This window comes from Podarcis gaigeae (assembly GCF_964106915.1).
Source record: "Podarcis gaigeae genome assembly, chromosome: 9".
NCBI lineage: Eukaryota > Metazoa > Chordata > Lepidosauria > Squamata > Lacertidae > Podarcis > Podarcis gaigeae.
The window spans coordinates 53,965,280-53,986,478 of record NC_139685.1 but is presented as its reverse complement, the minus strand read 5'-3'; the positions used below and the strand labels follow the sequence as shown (position 1 = coordinate 53,986,478).

Below are 21,199 nucleotides of genomic sequence, written 5' to 3'. Positions count from 1 at the left end.
CATAAAGCCGCACCTACACAAGTGTTTTCCTTTCAATAAAGTTCACGCTCCTGAAAAGCTGCTCTCAAGGAAGCATGGCGTAGTCTGCGAGGAAAGCCCTATCACCTTCGCAAGCCAGGAACCAACTATGCACACACATTGCTGAACACTTTTTCCACAGGCTGGCATAGATTAGATTAGTGAAAGTTCAGGAGCTATACTGCAAATGTGCTTCTCCACCCTCCTTCAATGAACCCGGCATGCTTCTGTTGGGCACCGCCAGTGCATCAGCGTGGGATTTTGCTAGCTACTTCCTTGATTAAGATGTCTGCAGTTTTTTATGGCTGGAGTAAAGCCATTTAATTAAGAAAACAGTTACTTAGTAACATTATTCTGCATTGCTTGGGACTCTATTTTGCAAGTGGTGTTTTTCTCCTGGTCCAAACTTTCCTTAAATCTAATTGACTTTTAAATACAAGTATACTGTAACTGACCTGTAGTGCGTATATGCAATCACATTTTGACAGCTCTAGACAAACCATGGATGCCTTTTAATGTACGTTAAGAAAAACACTGCGTGCTGAATTGAGCGTAAAAATAACAAGGCGAACTGCGTAGGATCTTTTGTAACTGAAAGCAAGTTTGAAATCATATCTGCAGGGAAAGCTACTCGCACAACAAATACTGACTGTATCTGCGAAACACAATAGGATAAAGGTGTTCAGAGCAAAAAGACAGCCATGGTTGTTAAACTAGAATTTCATGTTACTCGTTTCCAGTGACCTTGAAGAATAATAATCTGTTTTCCCAGTTCGTTTTATAAATGTAATGCTTTCTTCCCTCATTTTAAGGCTAAAACCACAATCCCCAAAATCCTGCTCCTGCCATCATCATTAGTAAACAATCTACACTAGTTTTGTAATAAATACCCGGGGAAAAAGACTAGCAATGCAATCCAAACCCACTTTGCTGTGTATGTATGTGAATTGGGCAAAGGCATTCTTCCAGCCAGTCCAGCTGTCCTATGTTGTGATCCCACTCTGCTAAGTTTGAAGCTCCCCAATTCCACCTGGCAAATGTCTGGGCCGGCACACTTTGTTCCATGTATTTATTATTTGTTTAAAAGTTTGATGGTCTTTATTATGTATTAACATACTGTGTATGTTTTTATACTGGCCTTTTAGCTGCCTAGGTGTATTAAGTGAGTAGCAAAGAAAGTAAACATACAATATATTAGTAACATGAGAATCCCCACCACACACCACACAGACTTGTTATGGCTCACAGATTTTGAAGGGGCAAATCTGAACCACGGCATGAGTGGTTTGTGAACTGCAGCTTTCATTGGAGTACTCATGAAAAACATGGGAATGAACAAGCAGTACAGCAAACAAAGATTTCCTTTTTGAAACTCAAGATCTTAAACCCGATATTCTGCTAACACACACACCACACAATAAGATCACAATGGTCCTTGGACTCCCTCCAGTCTGCACCAGCCAAAAGCTATTCTTTCCAGCTTCTTTATAATAGCATCTTTTAAAAATCACTCATTATTGGGGAAGAGTTATAAATAAGATTTCATAGCAACATAAAAAGTGCATACCGATGAAAAAGACTGAATTCCGAAGACTTATGGAGTGAAAAGTGAGCCTACCATCAAAAAGTTTAACTAAAACTACATTTTGTTTTCATCAAAATTGCTCATCTTTCTGCTTTTGCACATGTGTGTGTGTGTGTGTTTTGCAGGTTCTCTCCGTAAGACATTTTTATTCTTTGGAGGAGGATAAGAACTGTGCCCACATAGAAACTCCCCATTTCTCGACGAAGTGTATGAGAATTTTGTTATTGCTTTGACACACACTTGCTGTTGTTAAAATTTGTATTTCCACCAGTTGTTGCTAAAGGCACATTCATGATCTGGGGTGTGTGTGGGTGTGTGGGTGTGCATGCATGTGTACACACAGAGTTGTTTTGTGCAAAACGGCTCTTGTGCAAAACAGCTGTATTATAAAAATAAAATTGGCCTTTCAGGAAAAACCAGCAGGTAGAAGAGGCATTTGCCATTGGCTGAAACAACACTAATTTCCCATTTTTGCATGCTGAGGAAAGTTAATGAACCTTTATTAGTAGTATTTTTTTTATTTTAAAAAAACAGTACAGAGGCTCTGCACAAGACTGCTTTTGCACACAACTTCTGTATTAAAACTGTAAAAAATAGATACTAACAGGACTCAGCAAACAGATTTGAATTGGGAATGAAGACTTGTTTGCAGATCATAAATCAGACTTTTAAGTGTTTACTTTTAAAAATAATTAATGCAGTGGTTTTGCAAAAGTCCCAACCTTGTATAAAACCTCCATATTTTAAAATATATATCTACATATATATTTAAACAGGAATTGACAGCTATAATATGTAACCGTGAATAGGGAGTGAAGGAAGATGGGAATGTGGAACAGAAAAAAAGAAGGTCAAGGGGGAATACGGAGCGAGGGAAAAGTCAGGGGACTATATAACCCTAGTGAGTTTCCTGAAATTGACTATGTTTTTGTCCATTTCGTATTTGGATGGTTTCTACCCCTACCCCATTTCCCACCAAGGTTTTAAATATTTGCAAAGCACGTGGTTTACATTTAAATATTTGCAAAACACTTGGGTTACATCATGGGCTATTTAAAAAGCCACCCTCAACTGAAAGTAGAATGCACCCCAAGTCAGGCAAGGAGGCAGGCAGGCAGGCTCCACGGCTGGCTTTCCAGCAACATATCCAAGAACGCTCTTCTGCAGGAATCCACCTTAATTCCAGATACACTATAATTTTTTGTGTACATCCACCTCAATATACAGCACTTATTTTTGCCCATGGTCAACTGCACCAGTAACGTTTGCTCCTGTGCATTCCAAAGCTCATGCTTCTGGTAATTCTGCTAACATCGTTCGGTGACCGCTATTGCTCCATAATGAACTCCCCGTGCTCTTTATTCTCTCTATACTTACAGTGTTTACTTGTGCAACCCGTTCAATGTCACACCTTTGAAGTATTTGCAGAATGCTGCAGAACTGGATTACGCTTTCCAGTTCTTCTACCAACTATCACCTTCAAACAGTAATCCATTCACACACATCATTGCTCAATAGATTTTGGGAGGCTTAACAAAAGAATCGAAATCTTAGACTGAACCATGAAGGTTCAACAGCTCTCATCATGCATATCATATACTGCTTAATGCCAAGCAAACGTTTTCCTTTAAAGGAACTGGAAGGGGTTTCTTCAGAGCCTTAGGACAAGAATTTTTCTACCAGCCTCAGCTATTATCTAATGTGAAAACCCAGGGATGGAGGAACCTGCTGCCCACCCCCCTCATGCTGTTGGGAGTCCCCACAACCAATAATCAGGGGAGCTGGGAGCTGTAGGCCCCACAACATCTGGAGAGTCATGTGTCCTCCCTCCTACCCTCCACTGAAAAGCGAGAGCTGAAGCTGAGCAGAAACGCTTCTCATTTAGTTGCATTTCATGAGGCTCTCCTCACAGCAGGTTCCACTCGACCTTGTGCAGAGGTGAAAGTGGCAGCAGGCTGCTGAAAGCTATCATGTCAAAATCTCAAATTACATTTCTGCGGTGGAAACAACCGCTTTTCTCTGGCTTCCCCTCTTAAGTCAGGGAGATAGAATGGAGAGGCATCGCTTTGCTTACGTACTTCACCTAAGCCCCCTTCTCCATCAATCTTGGGGCAGAGGCAATGGCTTCTTGAATTGCTATTATATACAGCAGTGCCTTTCAAAAGCAGAGTTGCTCTCTCTCAGTCATCACACATCACAGAAGCCTGACTTGTGAAAGCCTGGCCAACACAGTTTGGGACCCACTAAGCCAGAGAAGACATCCACCAATCATATATGGCTTTTAAAAACTCCTGATTTTGCTGACTGACTGGAGCTGTGGGGTGGGCTAACTATTATACATACACACATATACAGTGGCACCTCAGGTTAAGAACTTAATTCGTTCTGGAGGTCTGTTCTTAACTTGAAACTGTTCTTAACCTCAGGTACCACTTTAGCTAATGGGGCCTCCCGCTGCCGCCACACCACCAGTGCACGGTTTCTGTTCTCATCCTGAGGTAAAGTTCTTAACCCAAGGTACTACTTCCGGGTTAGCAGAGTCTGTAACCTGAAGCATCTGTAACCCGAGGTACCACTGTATTTCAGCTCCTTTTTTTAAAACGAGTATGGATTTTTAACCATATACCCCCCCCCTCTCAGGGTCTAATTCCACCATTATTTCTTCTTCTTTAATGCAGCAGCATTCTGATCCCGTGTATTAAGTTTGGCCTTTCAGGACACAGTGTTGGAAGCTGTGCCGTGCTCTTCATGAAACCTCCCTCTTCTTACTTGCAGGCAATGTGGCAAAAATATACAGATTTAACTTTAAAGTGCACCTCTGCAGTGCTTAAGTGAACATCCGCTTTTTGTGCTGAGGACAGAACGCAAAGTAGCACAAGCAAAAATGCAGCAGCAATTGCATTTACCGAAAGGTAAATTTACTTAAGTCTTTAAGGCATTTCAGCCTCAAAAAAAAGCAGGGGGGAGAGGATTGGGGTAGAAAGGAAATGAATTGGAACTAGATTTAGTCATTTTTAAAGTTAAGGAAATGTCAACTTAAGAGGCTCTACAGAAAACTATTTTATCTATAGCGATGATACCTAACCCTCCTTAAAATGCAGGTCTGCAGTCATAAAGATGCTCTCAATGATAGATGACATTTTGATTTACAATAGTAAGCAAACAGTAACACCTCCTCATTGGAATCCAAGCAAAGCTTTAGAAAATGAGCTGATACCCAAAATACAAAACTTGGTGAAGAACGTTATTGCAGCTATACTTGTATCATAAGAAAACTTCCATTAAGGAAGGGCAGGGGGTGGGGTCTTTTTCAGCCCAGTGAAAGTATCATCTCATGGCCAAGGGTTTTAGGTCACATGCCAGCATTCGGCAGGACCAAAATTAAAGTACATGTGGCCAGATAGCAGTGGGTTTGGCCACACCACACTCCCCTACACTCATACCGCAACATCCATCCAAACTCTCACCCCAGTCTACAGCAAAAGCATCCTTCTGGAGCCAGGAAGAGCAGAGAGAGGGAAGAGTTAAGCCTTTCCCTCCAGACTATCTGATTTTTAGAAGACATCTGGTATCGGGAATTTTTAAATGTCTGATGTTTTACTATTTTTTATATGTGCTGTAGGCCGCCCAGAGTGGCTGGGGAAACCCAGCCAGATGGGTGGGGTATTATTATTATTATTATTATTAATAATAATAATAATAATAAAAATAATAGATAATTGCGTGCACACACCCTGAAATGCCTCCTCTCTCCCCCAAGCTGCATTTAGGCTCGATGAGGATTAAGTGTTAGCGCTTTCCCACCTCTGCCATAGGCAGTGGTGGGCCTTGGTGTCTCAAATCCCAGTAACGCCATGTGTGACGCCAAAATCCGCCCCCTGCCTCTCGCCTGCCATTGGACATAACAGTGGTGGCATTTACTGCAGGACCCCGGATGCTCTGCGCCCAGCACCCAGGTCGCTAGAGACACCTCTGCCATGGGGCCTAATTGTCACAATAAACAGCTGCAGTGGTAATCCTATGTATAAAGACCAAACAAGAAATTGGGGGGGGGGGGGGAGATCCATAATCCAACCCTCTAAGCACCTTTTATAAACTGAATGCTACTTACATCAGGGGAGCTTGACTAAGCTCGGTACTGAAATCTTGTATATGCACCTATGTGTGTGTTCTTTGGGGTGGGGTGGGGATTATCCCTTAGCCCCATGCTGTTTTCTTTATTATCCCCCCCCCCCCGCATCCATCAATTTCCTCCCAAGCCGTTATTTGCCCTGTATTGGGGTGTGGGGGGGGGGGGGAGATTCACAGGTAGCCATGTGATACTTGCACTTTTCCCCCTGTGGGGCAAATAGTTGCTTTGGAATGGGGGTGTTCGCTGGGGGGCAATTGTATGTGGAAAAGATATTTGTAGAGAGAAGCCTAGCCTTCTCTCTTTTTATATGTACAAGGATCTCCCCCCCCCCCCCCCGGAGAATGATTCTCTGTCTTGAGTCCGCACCTGCAATCTGTACAGTTCAGACACAGGTTTCACCATCTCATCTACTGTAATGTCAAGAACTTGGTGAGGAGCTTGACACGCGACAGAAGCAACTCCAAGGCTTTCCTTGCCTGATTAAATTGCCAACACATCTCCTTCAGAGTTCAAAATGTAAATGTGAGCTTAGGCTGAGCAAATCCCACCAGATCATCAAATATGGATATTATGTGGTTCCATCTGTTCCTAAAGATACATGAATATACAAGATAATCAACATGGCGACACCTGCAATCACAATGCAGAATATTGCCCTCCTATAAGCAGCTACTTACTACCTGTGATTAAACTAGGATGGGGAAAATGTTGAAGGCTTCTAAAATGGCACATGCTCACTAAATGATAATAGATTATGAATAGCATTGCTTGATATTCCTATTTCACAGCTTTATTTAAAAAAAAAGTTAGCAAGTAGAGACAAATTTAGTTTTTTTAAAACATGTTTGTTTTTGGTTATAGGCAACATTCCACACCTCCAAATATTTCACACTAAATAGGGTCCATGGCCTGAAGCCAATGAGTTCTTTTAGGCATGTCTATAGGTTAATGTGTGTAATATGTGACTCCTCCTCCCTTTTGAACAGCAGATACCTCTTCCTATAATGCTATAACACAATCTGCTTCTGAACACCCGCTTCTAATTAAAAAAAGGATTCTTATGTGCCATGAAAGGTGATTGATCTAGAAATGCGAGTATAATGCCTTCCCCTTCCTGTTTGTCACAACTCTGCCTGTTTGGCAGAGTTGATAACTAACTCAAGATCACCCTGTGAACTTACTGGCTGTGTGAGGATTTGAACCCAGAACTCTCCCATCCTAGAATAATATCCTAAGCATTGTACCACACTTACTCTCAACAAAGCACTACTTTGCTACTCACCCCAAGACAGGGAATTTTTTTAAGCACGTATGCAGAATGCATAGATTTTTAGATACTTTATGAACAAACAAACAAACAGCATTCAAAGTAATATTTGTTCCTGGTCTCATTTATAATCAAATGCTATTATTTCATAGAAAGGAAACTGGCAGGTTGCATTTGCATATGAAAATTGCTACAGCAGTACTTGTACCATTGAAAGCTAGTCACCATTTTGTGGTCTTTTGACGCCTGGAAGGAAGGAAGGAGGGGGAGAATCCAGCCACCGAATTATTCTACACAAAAGGCAACATGCTCTACAGCTGCTATTGTGTACACAAAGGCTCCGGTGTACAAAAGGTTTTCAATACCACTGGGGTTATATAAAGAGGAAGAGAGTTATAAATATCCACCTATATATAAATACATGGATGGTTCCACCATACTTCCAAGCATAAACTGACAGCGTAGATTTATAGTGCCCTCTGACCCAAAGATGTTTCATTCAACTTTGAGGCCTGATCAACTTAAAACAGTTAAACAAGAGGTTACACTTGCTACAAATATTTGGTCCTCTTCCCTATAATCCTTTGTAACCCTCAAAACTACCCATGCAAAGTTTTTTTTCACACGTGGCAGGTAATGATGCAGAAAGAAGGCTGCAGAATGGAGAGGTCCCTCACCTAAGCATCCAAGGGTGTGCAAACAAAGAAATGGGCCAAATACTGGCATTCATTTTGCTACATCTGCACACACAGAGAAATGAAAACATTTGTGGTTTGGGGGCCATCTGTCAAGAGCAGCAGGCTGTGGAACAAAGCAGGTGCTCTTAGGTTACAGGAAGAGGCTGTGGGTTGCGTTTTCCTCACCCATCACAAAAACAACAGCAAGAACTGGGAAGCTGGTACGCTGAGCCTTAAATAACCAGAAATTTGGAAACAAAAACAAACAGGAGAGAAGTTTCTAAACAGGAATGCTTCCCCACCCCCACCCCTTATAACAACATGCTCATTTATTTGCATATTGCACTTGTGTTTTTCTCCTACACACCTGAGAATTGATATCAGGATTGTACAGACAAAAAAAGACTAACTTCCTTTTAGGTGCCACATCATCTGACAACATCTACGGAGATTCTAAGGACCACATGGCTGTTTGCATTGTCACAACACACAATTGCGTTTAGTTGCTCTTTGCGCTTTCCATTTTTTTAAGGAACATGCTGTTCCTGAAGATTAGAAAAATGCAAGAACACATTAATCCATGGCTGCATTTAGATCCTGCAGCCTGACGTGGTGCTGGTGGGGAGTGAAGGAAGAATCGGAGAAGGGAAGCAGACATTTAAAAAGAAAGGAAGAAAGAAAAAGAAAGCCCTCGGGTATGCAAAAGGCAAGCCTGACACTGATTCAGGGCCAAGGCTTGGATTTACAACAGTCCCAGTCAAGCCTCAGAAAAGGACAACAAGAGACAAGGTTTCCAGCTGGCCCTTTGGGTAGCAGGCAGAGCCAGGTCTGGCCATCCTTTCCTTGCACAGCCAATCAAAAACAATGGCAAGAAGGAGAAATTCAAAGCAAGAGGGAGACTTCTGAGAACAGAACCTTTCTTACTTTACGGGCACATCCTGCCATTTGCCACCTTAAGAGAAACTAGGTTGAGAAAATAGTACATCTTCTGTTTGTCACCACAGGGGATGAGAAGATACTTTTTCAAAATTAGTAGGAGCAAAAGGAAACAGGGAGGAAAGGGATAGAGGAATGAATTGGGAGAACACTTAACGTCTCTCAAACGTGCTTGGCAATCAGGGGAGGGGGAATGTGAAACCCGTATTTTCAAAGCTCACTTCGTTTCCCCCACAAAATACTCTGTTCTGGGTTTGCTTGCAATTATGTCTAATGGCACCTGGAAAACTGTGGCGGACCCTCTCAGACAAAGAGTGAAGAGGAGCTCGCCTTCAGCACTCAAAACACAGAGCAGTTTCAGGAAATGCAAGCAAGAGCAAAAGCTAAAAATAATTGCTGCAGCAACAGACTCATGGATAGGTCCTCACTTCCCTTTGGTGCACCATGGCAGGGACCAGGAGTCATATTCCTCTTCAGCTGATGGGAGCAGAGGGCTCAAACACAGGCCGCACAGGGCCAGACACACAAGCTGGACAACCTGTGTGGCCTGGTTGGCCAATGGACCAACAACCTCCGTTGACGTTAATGAGTGGAATAGGAGAAATGAGAGGCAGAAACAACGCAACAAACTAAAATACCAAAATTCAACCATGGCAACTCATTGCTTGTAGTCATCTTTCAAAGGTGACCTTTCAGTTAACAATATACAGGTGGTATATTGCACCATTTTGCACATGTCTGATGCGGGTCTGAAGAAGGTAGGAAGAGGGTCAGGTCATAATGGGGCAGGCTCAAGCATGCTCTGCCAACATGCAAGGGGACCAGGAACAGAACAACCCCCCCCCCAAAAAAAATGGTCACTACCTACATACTACTATTGGGGGGGGCACTCAGCCACAGGGGGCCCTAATTCTGTGCATACCTCTAAATCTGCCATTGGCTATGATGCTACTATGTAGGGCCGGGGCTCAGCTCGTTCCCTGTTGAAACAACACAAAAGCTTTTGTTCGTAGAGCACAGTCTGCGCACCCACATTCAGTCTGAACCCTTCTATATCTAACTTTGCTTCAGTAGACCCTGAAACCAGTCTGGACTTTACCCTGCACCCAGACTTAGTTCTGCTTCGCCTCACAGAAGCACAGAGCAGTGGAGAGAGAGAGAGAGAGAGAGAGAGAGAGAGAGAGAGGAGTTCTACACACATCCAGTTACCTTATGCTGCTTGTTCCTTTCCAATGAGTTCAAAATTGTTACAAAACTGACTTCATTTTAGAACATTCCCGCCTCTGGACACAAGTGTCCCAAGCTCCAAAAAATTCAATTCAGCCTTCAAATTAATACAGACTAGATAACTTAACCATACGCTTTTTTGGTTGTGTGTGATGAAAGTTGGACACTGTTGAAGTGGTTTAATCATGCTGGCCACATGACCTGGAAAGCTGTCTGTGGACAAATGCCGGCTCCCTCGGCTTGAAAGTGAGATGAGCGCCACAACCCCATAGTCACCTTTGACTGGGCTTAACCGTCCAGGGGTCCTTTACCTTTTAACTTTTTATATGCAATCCAAGAAATCAACTCACTATAATATACAGTACAATATATACACTATAATACACATGTATGATTCCCTCCCCAGTAACATAGTTATAAAATGTTGATTTGCCTTAGCAAACACACACAAAATTATTTTCGTTATGCATCTGCCCAAACACAGATATACCTAAGTAACACAACAAAAGTTTGCATCATGCTGTGAACAAGTGTTTTTTTTCAGCCCTGATGAAATACAGTGGTACCTTGGGTTACATACGCTCCAGATTACATACGCTTCAGGTTACAGACTCCGCTAACCCAGAAATAGTACCTCGGGTTAAGAACTTTGCTTCAGGATGAGAACAGAAATCATGCTCTGGCAGCGCAGCAGCAGCAGGAGGACCCATAAGCTAAAGTGGTGCTTCAGGTTAAGAACAGTTTCAGGTTAAGAACAGACCTCCGTAACAAATTAAGTACTTAACCCGAGGTACCAATGTATCGTGAGTACCAGGACAACCGGCCTCCCAAAAATGTGATGCTTAAGTCTTCAAGAACCAAAATATTTTTACAGTGCTGCCTTGGATTCCAAGGTTTGGGAGTAGAGAATGACCAATTACCACAATGTAGATTTATGATGGAGTGTGGCTGGCCATCAAAGGAAGTCTTTAACTCAGCCTTATTGGCAGCTGATAAAATTTGCCTCCCAAACACACAAATGTATTTTAAGAAGAGGTTGCCCTAACAAAAGGTGAAATTAAGATTGCTGCAGGAATAGAACAAGATTGTGTTCCATGCACCTACTTGACAGAAAGCCTAATTAGAGGGAAAGCGTTGATTAGTTAAAGATGTTGTCTTGCTTTAATTGGAAATTAGGAAGGAAGCTGAGCACTGATTGCCGTTAGGCAGTTAAGAATATGCATCAAGCAAAGAAGCCTAGAACAGTTTCTCTGAGAAATATTATTTCCAATGGCAGCACTCCGGCTCCGGAAAATTAGAGGAAAGTACTTTAGGGGCAAGTCTTTAATAGCTCACACTCCTCAGCCAGAGTAGGATAGCAGAGTAAATGGAATTGGCTTTACAGAAATTACGTATTTTCAGCAGACAATTTATCCACCAGCTGCCAGGAACACAATTCCAATTTAATTTAATGTATTAGAAAGGAATTACTCCTCTCCAACTTTTGCAACTATAAATTTAGCACTCTGTCTGCCACCTTCAACACACCACCCAAGGAAGACCATATTTAGTGGAGCCCATTGCTCTAAAAATGAACAAACTCTCACCAGCGTGAATTGAAAACAGGCAGGCAAATACAATTCAAGCAGCGTCAAGAGTATGCAGTTTTTCTACCCTCCCCCCCCCAAGTTCAAAACTGGCTCATGACTGAGCTTGTGTGGTTTATTTCCTAGATGCAAGTGGATTCTTGCCATGCCACTTGGAAATTGTAGCGCTGAGGCAAGCAACCACATGGCACTTCCTTTCTTGCCATGTGCGGTAAAACCTTGCCCTTTGATTGGCTGCTGTTCCAGGTTCACACACAGTGAGCACATGATCAAGGGTTCAGGGTGGTAGAGATGGTGGCACCTGCATTTGCCCAGCAAGTGGAAGCTTCCATCTGAGAACAGGCTACTGCCACTCAAGACGCTTCCATTTCCAACCAGTCCTCTTTGGCTGCATATGAAGCCAAATGCAGATAAGAGACAAGTAGGAGTTCCCTGCAAGAAGGAAGTGGACTGATTGAATAAGAGGACTGGGAAAGGCTGGGGGGGTGCGTTTCTGTGCTGTGGATGAGCAGGGAAGTGATTGAGTGCAGTAACTTGTGAAATACATAGCAGGTTTGTTGTAAGACTCCCCCACCTGCGATCTTGGACAATAATAGTAACACTGGACTATGAGGCAGGATTGCTCTAATTTTATAACCTACTATCTGGCAGTTATGAAGCAATGTCTGGTTCTCTTCCCGCCCCCCACAAATTATCAGTATCCTTCTCCCCCAGCTGCCAGACTTGCGGTACGTCTTCTTAAATGTCATATTTAAATTGCATGTGCCCTGTCCTTGGGGCACACAAGGTTTTTTTTTCTGTCTTGGAAATCCCCTGGTAAATGGATTCTTCAAATCAGACTCAAGACTGGCCAGAAGTCAAGATGGCTATACACTACCTGAAGATAATACTGATCGCTGGGGAACCACAGCTGAAGAGGGTTACTGCCCTCATCATGGCTTGCTTATAGCCATCACAAAGGTATCTGGTTAGCCCCTGTGGGATGACAGATGCTGGACTAGATAGGCCTTTGGTCTGATCCAACCATGCTCTCTGTATGAGTCAGGGTCTTGTTCTGTAAATTACATACCCATTCTAAAAAGCTGAAGCCGGTTTCAACAATCAATGAACACTTGCCAACACAGCAGCTGCCCTGCTGAGTCCTCCCCTCAGCCTGAGGAACGCAGGCCCCACAGGCACACAATTGGTGCATATCTTCGTAATATTCTCAATTTAATGCTATGACCCATCGGACGTCCATTCCAATGACCAAGGCACTTGCCTCAAACACTTACATACAGTTCATAGTCCGAACCCTGTAATTCCAAATCTTAACAACTTTGTGACTGCTCCCTCACACCCCATTTGCTTGGAAAGATACCAGTTGGTAGTCCCAGGGTATCCTTTTCCGCATGGCGTTATCCATTGCAAGTGTATCCTGGTAGGAGCGAACTGCATTTCCTCTGGCTGCTGGCCTGGAGAAAGAGTTATGTTCCATCATTAAGCTAAGTGTATGTGTACAACAGCATTTGTTGTCCCTCGTCTTCCCTCCTTGTTGACAGTTAAACTGTAGGATCTTTGGAACAGAAAGCTGCCCAGCTCAGAGCCGTCTGTTTACACAGATGGAAGAGAAGCTTGTTTTCCTTCCGCGAGAACGGTTGGGAGGTAGAACACCCCAGCACTGGAACTATTCTATACCAAACTAGCCAAACTGTGACTACACAAGGCATCCAACATACCTCGGTGTGGCTCCCAGACAATTCCAGATGAAAGACTAGCTCTGTCCCTTCTTTGCAGCCCACACAGGGACGCAAGGGAAGAAGGAGAGGTTGGTCTAAACTCCACATGGGAGACTGAGTTGGCAACTGTGACAAGAAGCTTGGGGTTCAACCCAATATTAGCCACACTCAGAGGAGACCCATTGAAATGAATGGATATTCATTCCAATGGGTCTACGTGGAGTAAAACAACCCTTGGCCTCTTGAACTATTGCAAGCTGCGGTCCTGGTTTTCAGCCAAGGAAGAACAGGTCTGCCAGGAAGTATCTTGTGAAACCACCCGGATATATTTTTGTGGGGAAATTACACTGACTTGATGTCTCCCTGCCTCTGCCCACTCTAGGGAAATAAGGAATGTTGCATTTGACTGTGCCAATGGATTAAATCCCACACTTTTGATGAACGCTTGTATAGAAATTGAATATTAATAATAAAGAATGAAAAGAGAAGCTGTGGCAGGACACAACCCCTTGAATTTGTAAGCCACCTTAATAATAATAATAATAATAATAATAATAATAATAATAATAATATATCCTGCCCATCTGGCTGGGTTCCCCCAGCCAATCTAGCTGGCTTCCAAGCACATATAAAATATAATAAAATGTTAAATATAAAACCTCCAGATAGAAAGCTGCCTTCAGATGTCTTCTGAAAGCTGTGTAGTTCTTTATCTCCTTGACAGCTGATGGAAGGGCATTCCACAGGGAAGCAGCTACTGCTGAGAAAGCCCTCTTCCTGGTTCCCTGTAACTTCACTTCTTGCAGTAAGGGAACTGCCAGAAGATCCTCAGAGGTGGACCTCAGTGGTCCGGGCTGAATGATGGAGGTGGAGACACATATTTATTATGAAATATCCCCATAAAAATGACAACATGCAGGTATTAACTATAAGAACACAAGAGCCCTACTAGATGAAACCAAACGGGTCATCCTCTCCAGCATCTTGTTCTCACAGTGTAATAGCCTCCTCTCATTTAAGTTCCTCAGCAGCTGGGATTCAGATGCGTATTGCCATTGGTGCTGACTTAGCTCTGGCCAACCAGGAGGTTCTTGGGGCTGAAGGAACGTGTTTTTGTTTTTTTCTCATGCAGGAACAAGGTGGTATTAAATAAATTCAATGGATAAGAGCTAATAAACGTTATCCAAACTACGATAGCCATCTGGAACTTTCATGACGAGAAGCAATATGCCACTGAATACAGATGCTTGGGAGCAACAGCAGGCAAGTGCTGTTCCCTTCGTTCTCTTGTTGTATACTTCCCGAAAGCATGTGGGATGCAGGAAACTAAATTAGCTGGACCTTTGTTTTGAGCCAGCAAGGCTCTTTTTCTCTTCTCATGACCATGCTTTGGAGACCGAAGCCGGCTAAGCAAGCTCAGTCTGGCTCCTGAAGGAGAAACCAGGTGTGCAGCCAGCAGTCTCCAAAGAACCACATCCTGTGGTGAACTTCCTCTGAGCTCAATACATTCCACACTGATCCTTTCAGGGACAGGCAGGATCTGAGCAGGCTTAGCTACCTCTTGCTCTGCAAACAACTGTGCAAGCAAGACCTTATTGGACTTTAGAGAAAACTGATGCCCAGATCAAGCTGCCACAATCAATTTTGGACCACAAGCTGGATAATAATAATAATAATAATAATAATAATAATAATAATAATAATAATAATAATAAATTTTATTTATACCCTGCCCTCCCTAGCCAAGACCGGGCTCAGGGTGGCTAACACAAGATATAAAAACAATTGATTAAAATACAACTTAAAAACAAGATTAAAATACAACATTAAGACCTAGCCTCATTTCAGTAGAAACTCAAATAAAACTTTTGGGGGATGAAAACGTCAAATCTTCACCAAGGCCAACTATCCAGACTGGTCGTACGTAGGCCAGAAAAAAGCCAGGGAAGTCCCCAAATAGGAGTTCCATCACAGAAGGAGAAAGGAAAAAGGGGAAGGGAATCAAGTTGATGAGCCTGCTCAGAGCCCCACCATCACAGAAACAAGTAGGGGTGGGAGAGAAACACTCTTCCTTCCGAGTCCCTTTCCTTATCCATTCCAATGGAGTAGGAGAAGGCATCTCCAGTGAGCATTATTAAAAAGTGGATGTGCTTCTTTTCCCAAGCAGAAGGACAGAAATAGAGCATTGGTTCCTAACTGGTGGTCCATAGATCCCAGGCAGCCCATGTGAGCCACTCAGGTGATCCGTGGCACCATTCCCAAAACCAAAATAGAGATATCAAAAAAAATTCTAAAGTAGGGGGTCCAACGCTTGGCTTCTGAAAAAGCACAGGGTCTGCAGTATTTAGCTAATTGGGAGCTACGGAAGTATGGTAATAAAGAAAGTGAAGCCTGGGGTGGGGTGGAGCAGCACTGAGCATGGTTGGGCAGGACAAGTGGGAAAGGTAAAGCAACTTCCATTTTCTCTCTCCTCTCATCCGTTTATTTTAATTTTTTTGCTTCAGCTTCCATTACATGTTTAATCATTATGTCCCATAGAAATATTCTCTTACCTCACCCATACACCTTTTTATTTGATTCAAAATATTTGCTTATTTTATAAAAGTGTCTCTTCTACATATTGCTACTAAATTGTGAATTAAACAGTTGTAAACTACTATTCTTGGAACATCAAAGTATTTTATTATTCTTCAAAAATGAGGCACCGAAAGAACTATAGATCAACAGACAGACCTGAGCAGCAATTCACATTGAGGTGATTACCGTAGGAACCCAAGTGCTTGAGAGAAAACGTATTACAAAACTGTACATGTTCAGGTGTTGCTGAGATCACTCACCAACCTGAAATTCACAAGCCAAGAATGCCAATGTAGAAACAGATCCAGAATGCTGATTTACCCATCTGATTTCCAAAGTTGCCTCTAGCCATACAGAGTCACAGAAAGTATGCCCTCAGGATGCCGAAAAATAAATTACAGGTTCTATTCCCTTTTCCTCCTCAAACTGTCTTGCATATGAAAGAGAAGGCATTTTTAGAATCACAGAAAACATTCATGGCATGACAAACAAGCTACTGTTTGACTTGCACTGTGCTCTGCGAGAAAGCCCACAATGTGTGAATTAAATAGGCAATCTTGAAATGTTGTCAAGAGAGATGCACTTAAATATGCAAGAGAGAGATGTAACAGAAGCAATGCCAGTCTTTAGGGCTGAAACATTCCTGAGAGCACAAGCCTGCATGTACAGCTGCTGCCTACTGCTAAAATGCACAATGTTTACCACCTGATGTACACCACTTGATGACTGCAATGTATGTTCATCATTTGATAATCAAGGGCTACAGCGAGAGCTTCCCTACACTTTCAAATAAAATGCTTTTAAATAAGAGTCCATCCCCACATTTCTTGCGGCAAACCACATCCCTAATAATGCTGTGATGTTACTGTGTTTCGTAGAACTGGCTCTTAAGTGATTCAAGATCACTATAGACACAAATGGATACAATTGGGTAATAGGGTCATAATTTGCCATGGGTTCTTTATTTACAGTGGTACCTCGGGTTAAGTACTTAATTCGTTCCAAAGGTCTGTTCTTAACCTGAAACTGTTCTTAACCTGTTCTTAACTTTAGCTAATGGGGCCTCCAGCTGCCGCCAGAGCACGATTTCTGTTCTCATCCTGAAGCAAAGTTCTTAACCCGAGGTACTATTTCTGGGTCAGTGGAATCTGTAACCTGAAGCGTATGTAACCTGAGGTACCACTGTATTTAGATTCCTTATTTATTTATGCTCCTGCCCCCTTTTTCAAGGGCTTCAGAGTGGTAGATACAGAACCCTCATCCCCATACTGGCTGGACCCAAGCCGGCTTCTATTCTGAGATGGGTCTACATAGCAGGCATTCACAGACGATGCTTTATGTCACAAAACATTTAAAATCCTTCATACACATCATTATTCCCTGTTCAAGGAAGTTTTTAATGTGTGACATTTTAATGTATTTTAATCTTTGTTGGAAGCCGCCAAGAGTGGCTGGGGAGACCCAGCCAGATGGGCAGGGTACAAATAATAAATTATTATTATAATATTATATATTTGTGCCACATCCTTGTTTGAAGGGGCGTGCTAAGGATTAAGATAACTATATAGTTCTTCAATACGGTATTATGTAGCACCTCAAGAAAGCTATAACTTAAAGTGAGGGGGAAAAGTATTTGATCCCCTGCTAAATTTGCCTGTTTGCCCTCTGACGAAGAAATAACCAGTCCATAATTTTAATGGTAGGTTTACTGTAGCTGTGAGAAGCAGAATAACAACAGGAAAACTCCCCAGAAACCCAGAAGACAAAAGTCAGAGATTGATGTGCATTATGATGAGTGAAATAAGTATTTGATCCCCTATCAACCAGCCAGATGTCAGGCTACCTGGTATCTTCACTGCATGTAATGAGCTGAGATTAGATGCACCTGCATCTAAGGGAGAGGTTTTCTCTGTAATCCCAGCTCCTTACAGTACCTGTACAAAAGAACACCTGTCGACAGAAGCAATGGGCACCTCTTATTGTTCTCTTATAATGGCAATGTCACCCACCTGAGAGGTGCTGGAACTGAGCTCCGTCAAGTTCCAGCTGAAAAAAGCCCTGTACAGTATATATGTATCATACTCTCAATTACCTAAAACCAGGAATTTATCATCCTCTCATCATGATTCTAGCTGCTTCTCCATTCCCTTTTCTTCCTTTCCTCTACCCATCTCCATGCCTTTGATATCTTCCCATCTTTACATAGAATTCCATGTGGAAAATATTATTATTATCATCATCATCATCATCATCATAAAGAACAAAGGATACTGTTTTAGACAAAGACAGACCATTGCTCCATTTACTTCAACATTGTCTACACTGCCTGGTAGGGTTTCATACAGGAGACATTCTCACTCCTACTTGGAGACACTAGGGGTTGAATAAAGTGCTATCTGCATGCAAGGCACATGCTGCTAAGCTACAGCCCTTTCCCAATCAAAATATGCTACGTTTCTGTCACGTGACCGCCTTATTTTCTTTTTCAAGCCAATAAACTATTCTTCAGAAACCCTGGGTAGTATGCTACTAAATCTTACACTGAGTAGACCCACTGGAATGCAATTTGGTTAGTCAAGGCTGACTTAAATACATTCATTTCAATGCAACTAAGAGTGTGACTTAACTGGAGGCCACCCATTAAGGACGAAATATTCTGTGCCTTTTAACACATTTGGGTAATGTATCAAGATTTGTACCACACAAAGACTTTTGTTTCTCTTTCATACGCACACACACACACACACACACACACAGAGAGAGAGAGAGAGCAGAGAGAGATAGAGATTTACATAAGCAGAAGGCAAACTTTATGCCTGCAATTACACCACTTGGGTTTAAATCCAAAAAACAAAGGCTATGGATTTGCACACTATATCCACAAAATGGAATTCCTAAGAACGTAACACTCCTAGTTTAACACCACTAAGGGTGGTGGTGAGGAATAGTTCAAGTGTTACACGAAATGCAGTAATCAACAAACAGTTCTGACTTACAATTTTAAAACGTGAATTACAGAATGAAGGTGGGTGGTCACATCTTTCATTCAACCAACTTTGATGTGTAATTGTGCTTTCATGTTACACATAGCTCTTTATCAGGCAATTCATTATAGCTCAGGTATTTAACTATTGGAATTTTTTATTCCCTGCATCTAGCCCAACAACAGTTGTCTATGCTAGGTGTTTAAGCATTCTCCAAAATCTACTGGGAATTCCTTATTGTTCCTTCAACACAATGGTTGCTAAAAATATGACAAGCAAAATTCCATACACAACAGTGCTACGCAGTTTGAGCCTGCAAAACCTACTACAATTTTTTAAATGTTTGCATTAATGTTTACACACAGAGAGGATTAATAATATATTTTAAAGGCAAACATGTGTGAGCTGCTGAAGTAAAGGTGCACTAATTCTATTCCGTTTTATACAGCACATAAATGCCACTGCAAAATATGTGAACTAAAAATGACAAAGAAAACTCTAATAATGTAATACTGCATCCCAGTGGCGTAGCGTGGGGGGTGCGGGGGGGCCGGCCGCACCAGGCGCAACATCTGGGGGTTAGGGTTAGGGGGCGCAAATCCACGGGTTAGGGGGCACAAATTACTTGCCTTGCCCCGGGTGCTGACAACCCACGCTACGCCACTGCTGCATCCCCCAAACTCACTCTAGTATAAATAAGAATAAGACTATGATCCTAAACATACTTGCTTGGAGATGCATCCCATTCAAGAGTAGAACTTACTTCCTGGTAAACATACAAAAGGATCCCATTTAATTCATAGGCCCTACCCCTGAGTAAACATGACTTGGCTTAGACTGCTAGGCAGGTTACAGATGGCAGTCTATGAACACTACTCTCTTGAACTGTTTGAGCTGCCTTAGGAATTCAAGGTACATGTAATGACAAACACATAAAATTAGCTCAAAAAAATAAATAAATAAACCCAGGCAAGCAAATTCTTGCCCCACAGTTCCCCTTATTTATTTATTTTTTTAAATCAGGACATAAATGGAAGATTTGCACACCGAACAAACACTTCAGTTCATTTCTACGCTCATAAAGAGGCCAGAAATTAACGTGGAAAGTACAGATGTTAACAGGGAATAATCCATAATTCTCAAAATCCTCATACAAGCACTTCAGTGTGGATTTACCAAGAATACACCACCATAAGGCCTACTTTCATTAGTTGAAAGAGCCAAGCACACACATATAGTTCCGACTTCTCCTAGACCAGCACCACTGAAATGAATAGGAAGCTGACCCATGTCCAATTTCCATCGGAGACATGAATGATGCATTTTGGAGAAAGCTCTGGACCCAAAACAATGGAGCTCATATAAAACCACCACGAAATAAACAGCCAAATCTGGAAGTCGTGAAGTGGAGAAACAATGCACAACGGAGGTGAAGATAATTCATTTAAACATGGCCACTTGGCTCGCAGATCATCTGATAAAATTAGATCTATTTTCAACCAAAAACATGAGTGTAGAAGAAGCAGGGAATTTTCCTCTCAAGGGTTTTTTTCATGTTAAATATGCCAGAGTGAATTAAGTTCATGTGTAAATAAAACAGGAGTTTGCAATTCCATTACAATCTGACCTCCTTTTCTCCAGTAAAAGCTATAGGAAGGAGAACTTATTTCCTCAAAATGCAATAACAGAGCTCATTTGGAAATTACAACTCCAAGTTGTTCGTCTAATTAGCACTACAGGCAATCTCTAAGCAGTATCATAGGAATATGCTAAGTTAAATATGGTCTTCCCAAACACAGAAACACACACAGTGGGAAAGAGGGGCTCTCATTTTCACTCCATGCAATCAACATTGTTTTATATCACAATTCGCTTAGATCTGCATAAATACAAAATAATTCACATTAGATTGGGAATACCCACCCCTTGCTGATAGCTTTTTAGTGTTGATAATCTTGGCAGCATATTCTTGTCCAGTAGTGATTTTCATACATCTTCTCACCACTGAAAAAGCTCCCCTGTAAGCCAATAAATCAGAGAAACATCAGTTTCAAACTGGGGGGGGGGGGGGACTGCGCTACTTCATAAATGGTCTAGTAATTTAGAGAGCATTAACCAATTTGAACAGTGTCAATATATGAAGGCATGAGAATGAGCACAACATGGCAATCAGCCCTAATTTGATGGACTGTAACAGTAAATTGTATTTAAGATGTGAGCATAAACCATATCATTAACAGACTGAATAAATGTACATCTCATTATAAGTGGCAGTATTGACACATAGGAATTGTGTATTTTTCACAGAGTTTTGACTGAAAGGTGTAGCCTGAATATATTCCTGTGGTGGAATTTTATTTTATTTTAGGTACTGATTTTTTTTTTAAGCAGTCCCTCCTGTGATCCTGTAAACATGGCACTTTGTGTTTATTTAAGCATAAACACTCATGTCACACTGGAGTGGCTAGGATGCAATAAATCTTAATAGATGC

General features: G+C 42.0%; 1 protein-coding gene across 10 annotated transcripts in view; it reads right to left on the bottom strand.

The window, feature by feature from the left end:
• CAMK2D (calcium/calmodulin dependent protein kinase II delta) overlaps positions 1–21,199 on the bottom strand; it is a 143,261-nt gene that overhangs the window by 119,611 nt on the left and 2,451 nt on the right. For all 10 annotated transcript variants that reach the window (XM_083756645.1, XM_083756638.1, XM_083756640.1 and 7 more), the window contains exon 2: positions 20,631–20,725. In XM_083756645.1, the coding sequence (XP_083612771.1) occupies positions 20,631–20,725 (95 nt within the window). The remainder of the gene's footprint in view (positions 1–20,630; positions 20,726–21,199) is intronic.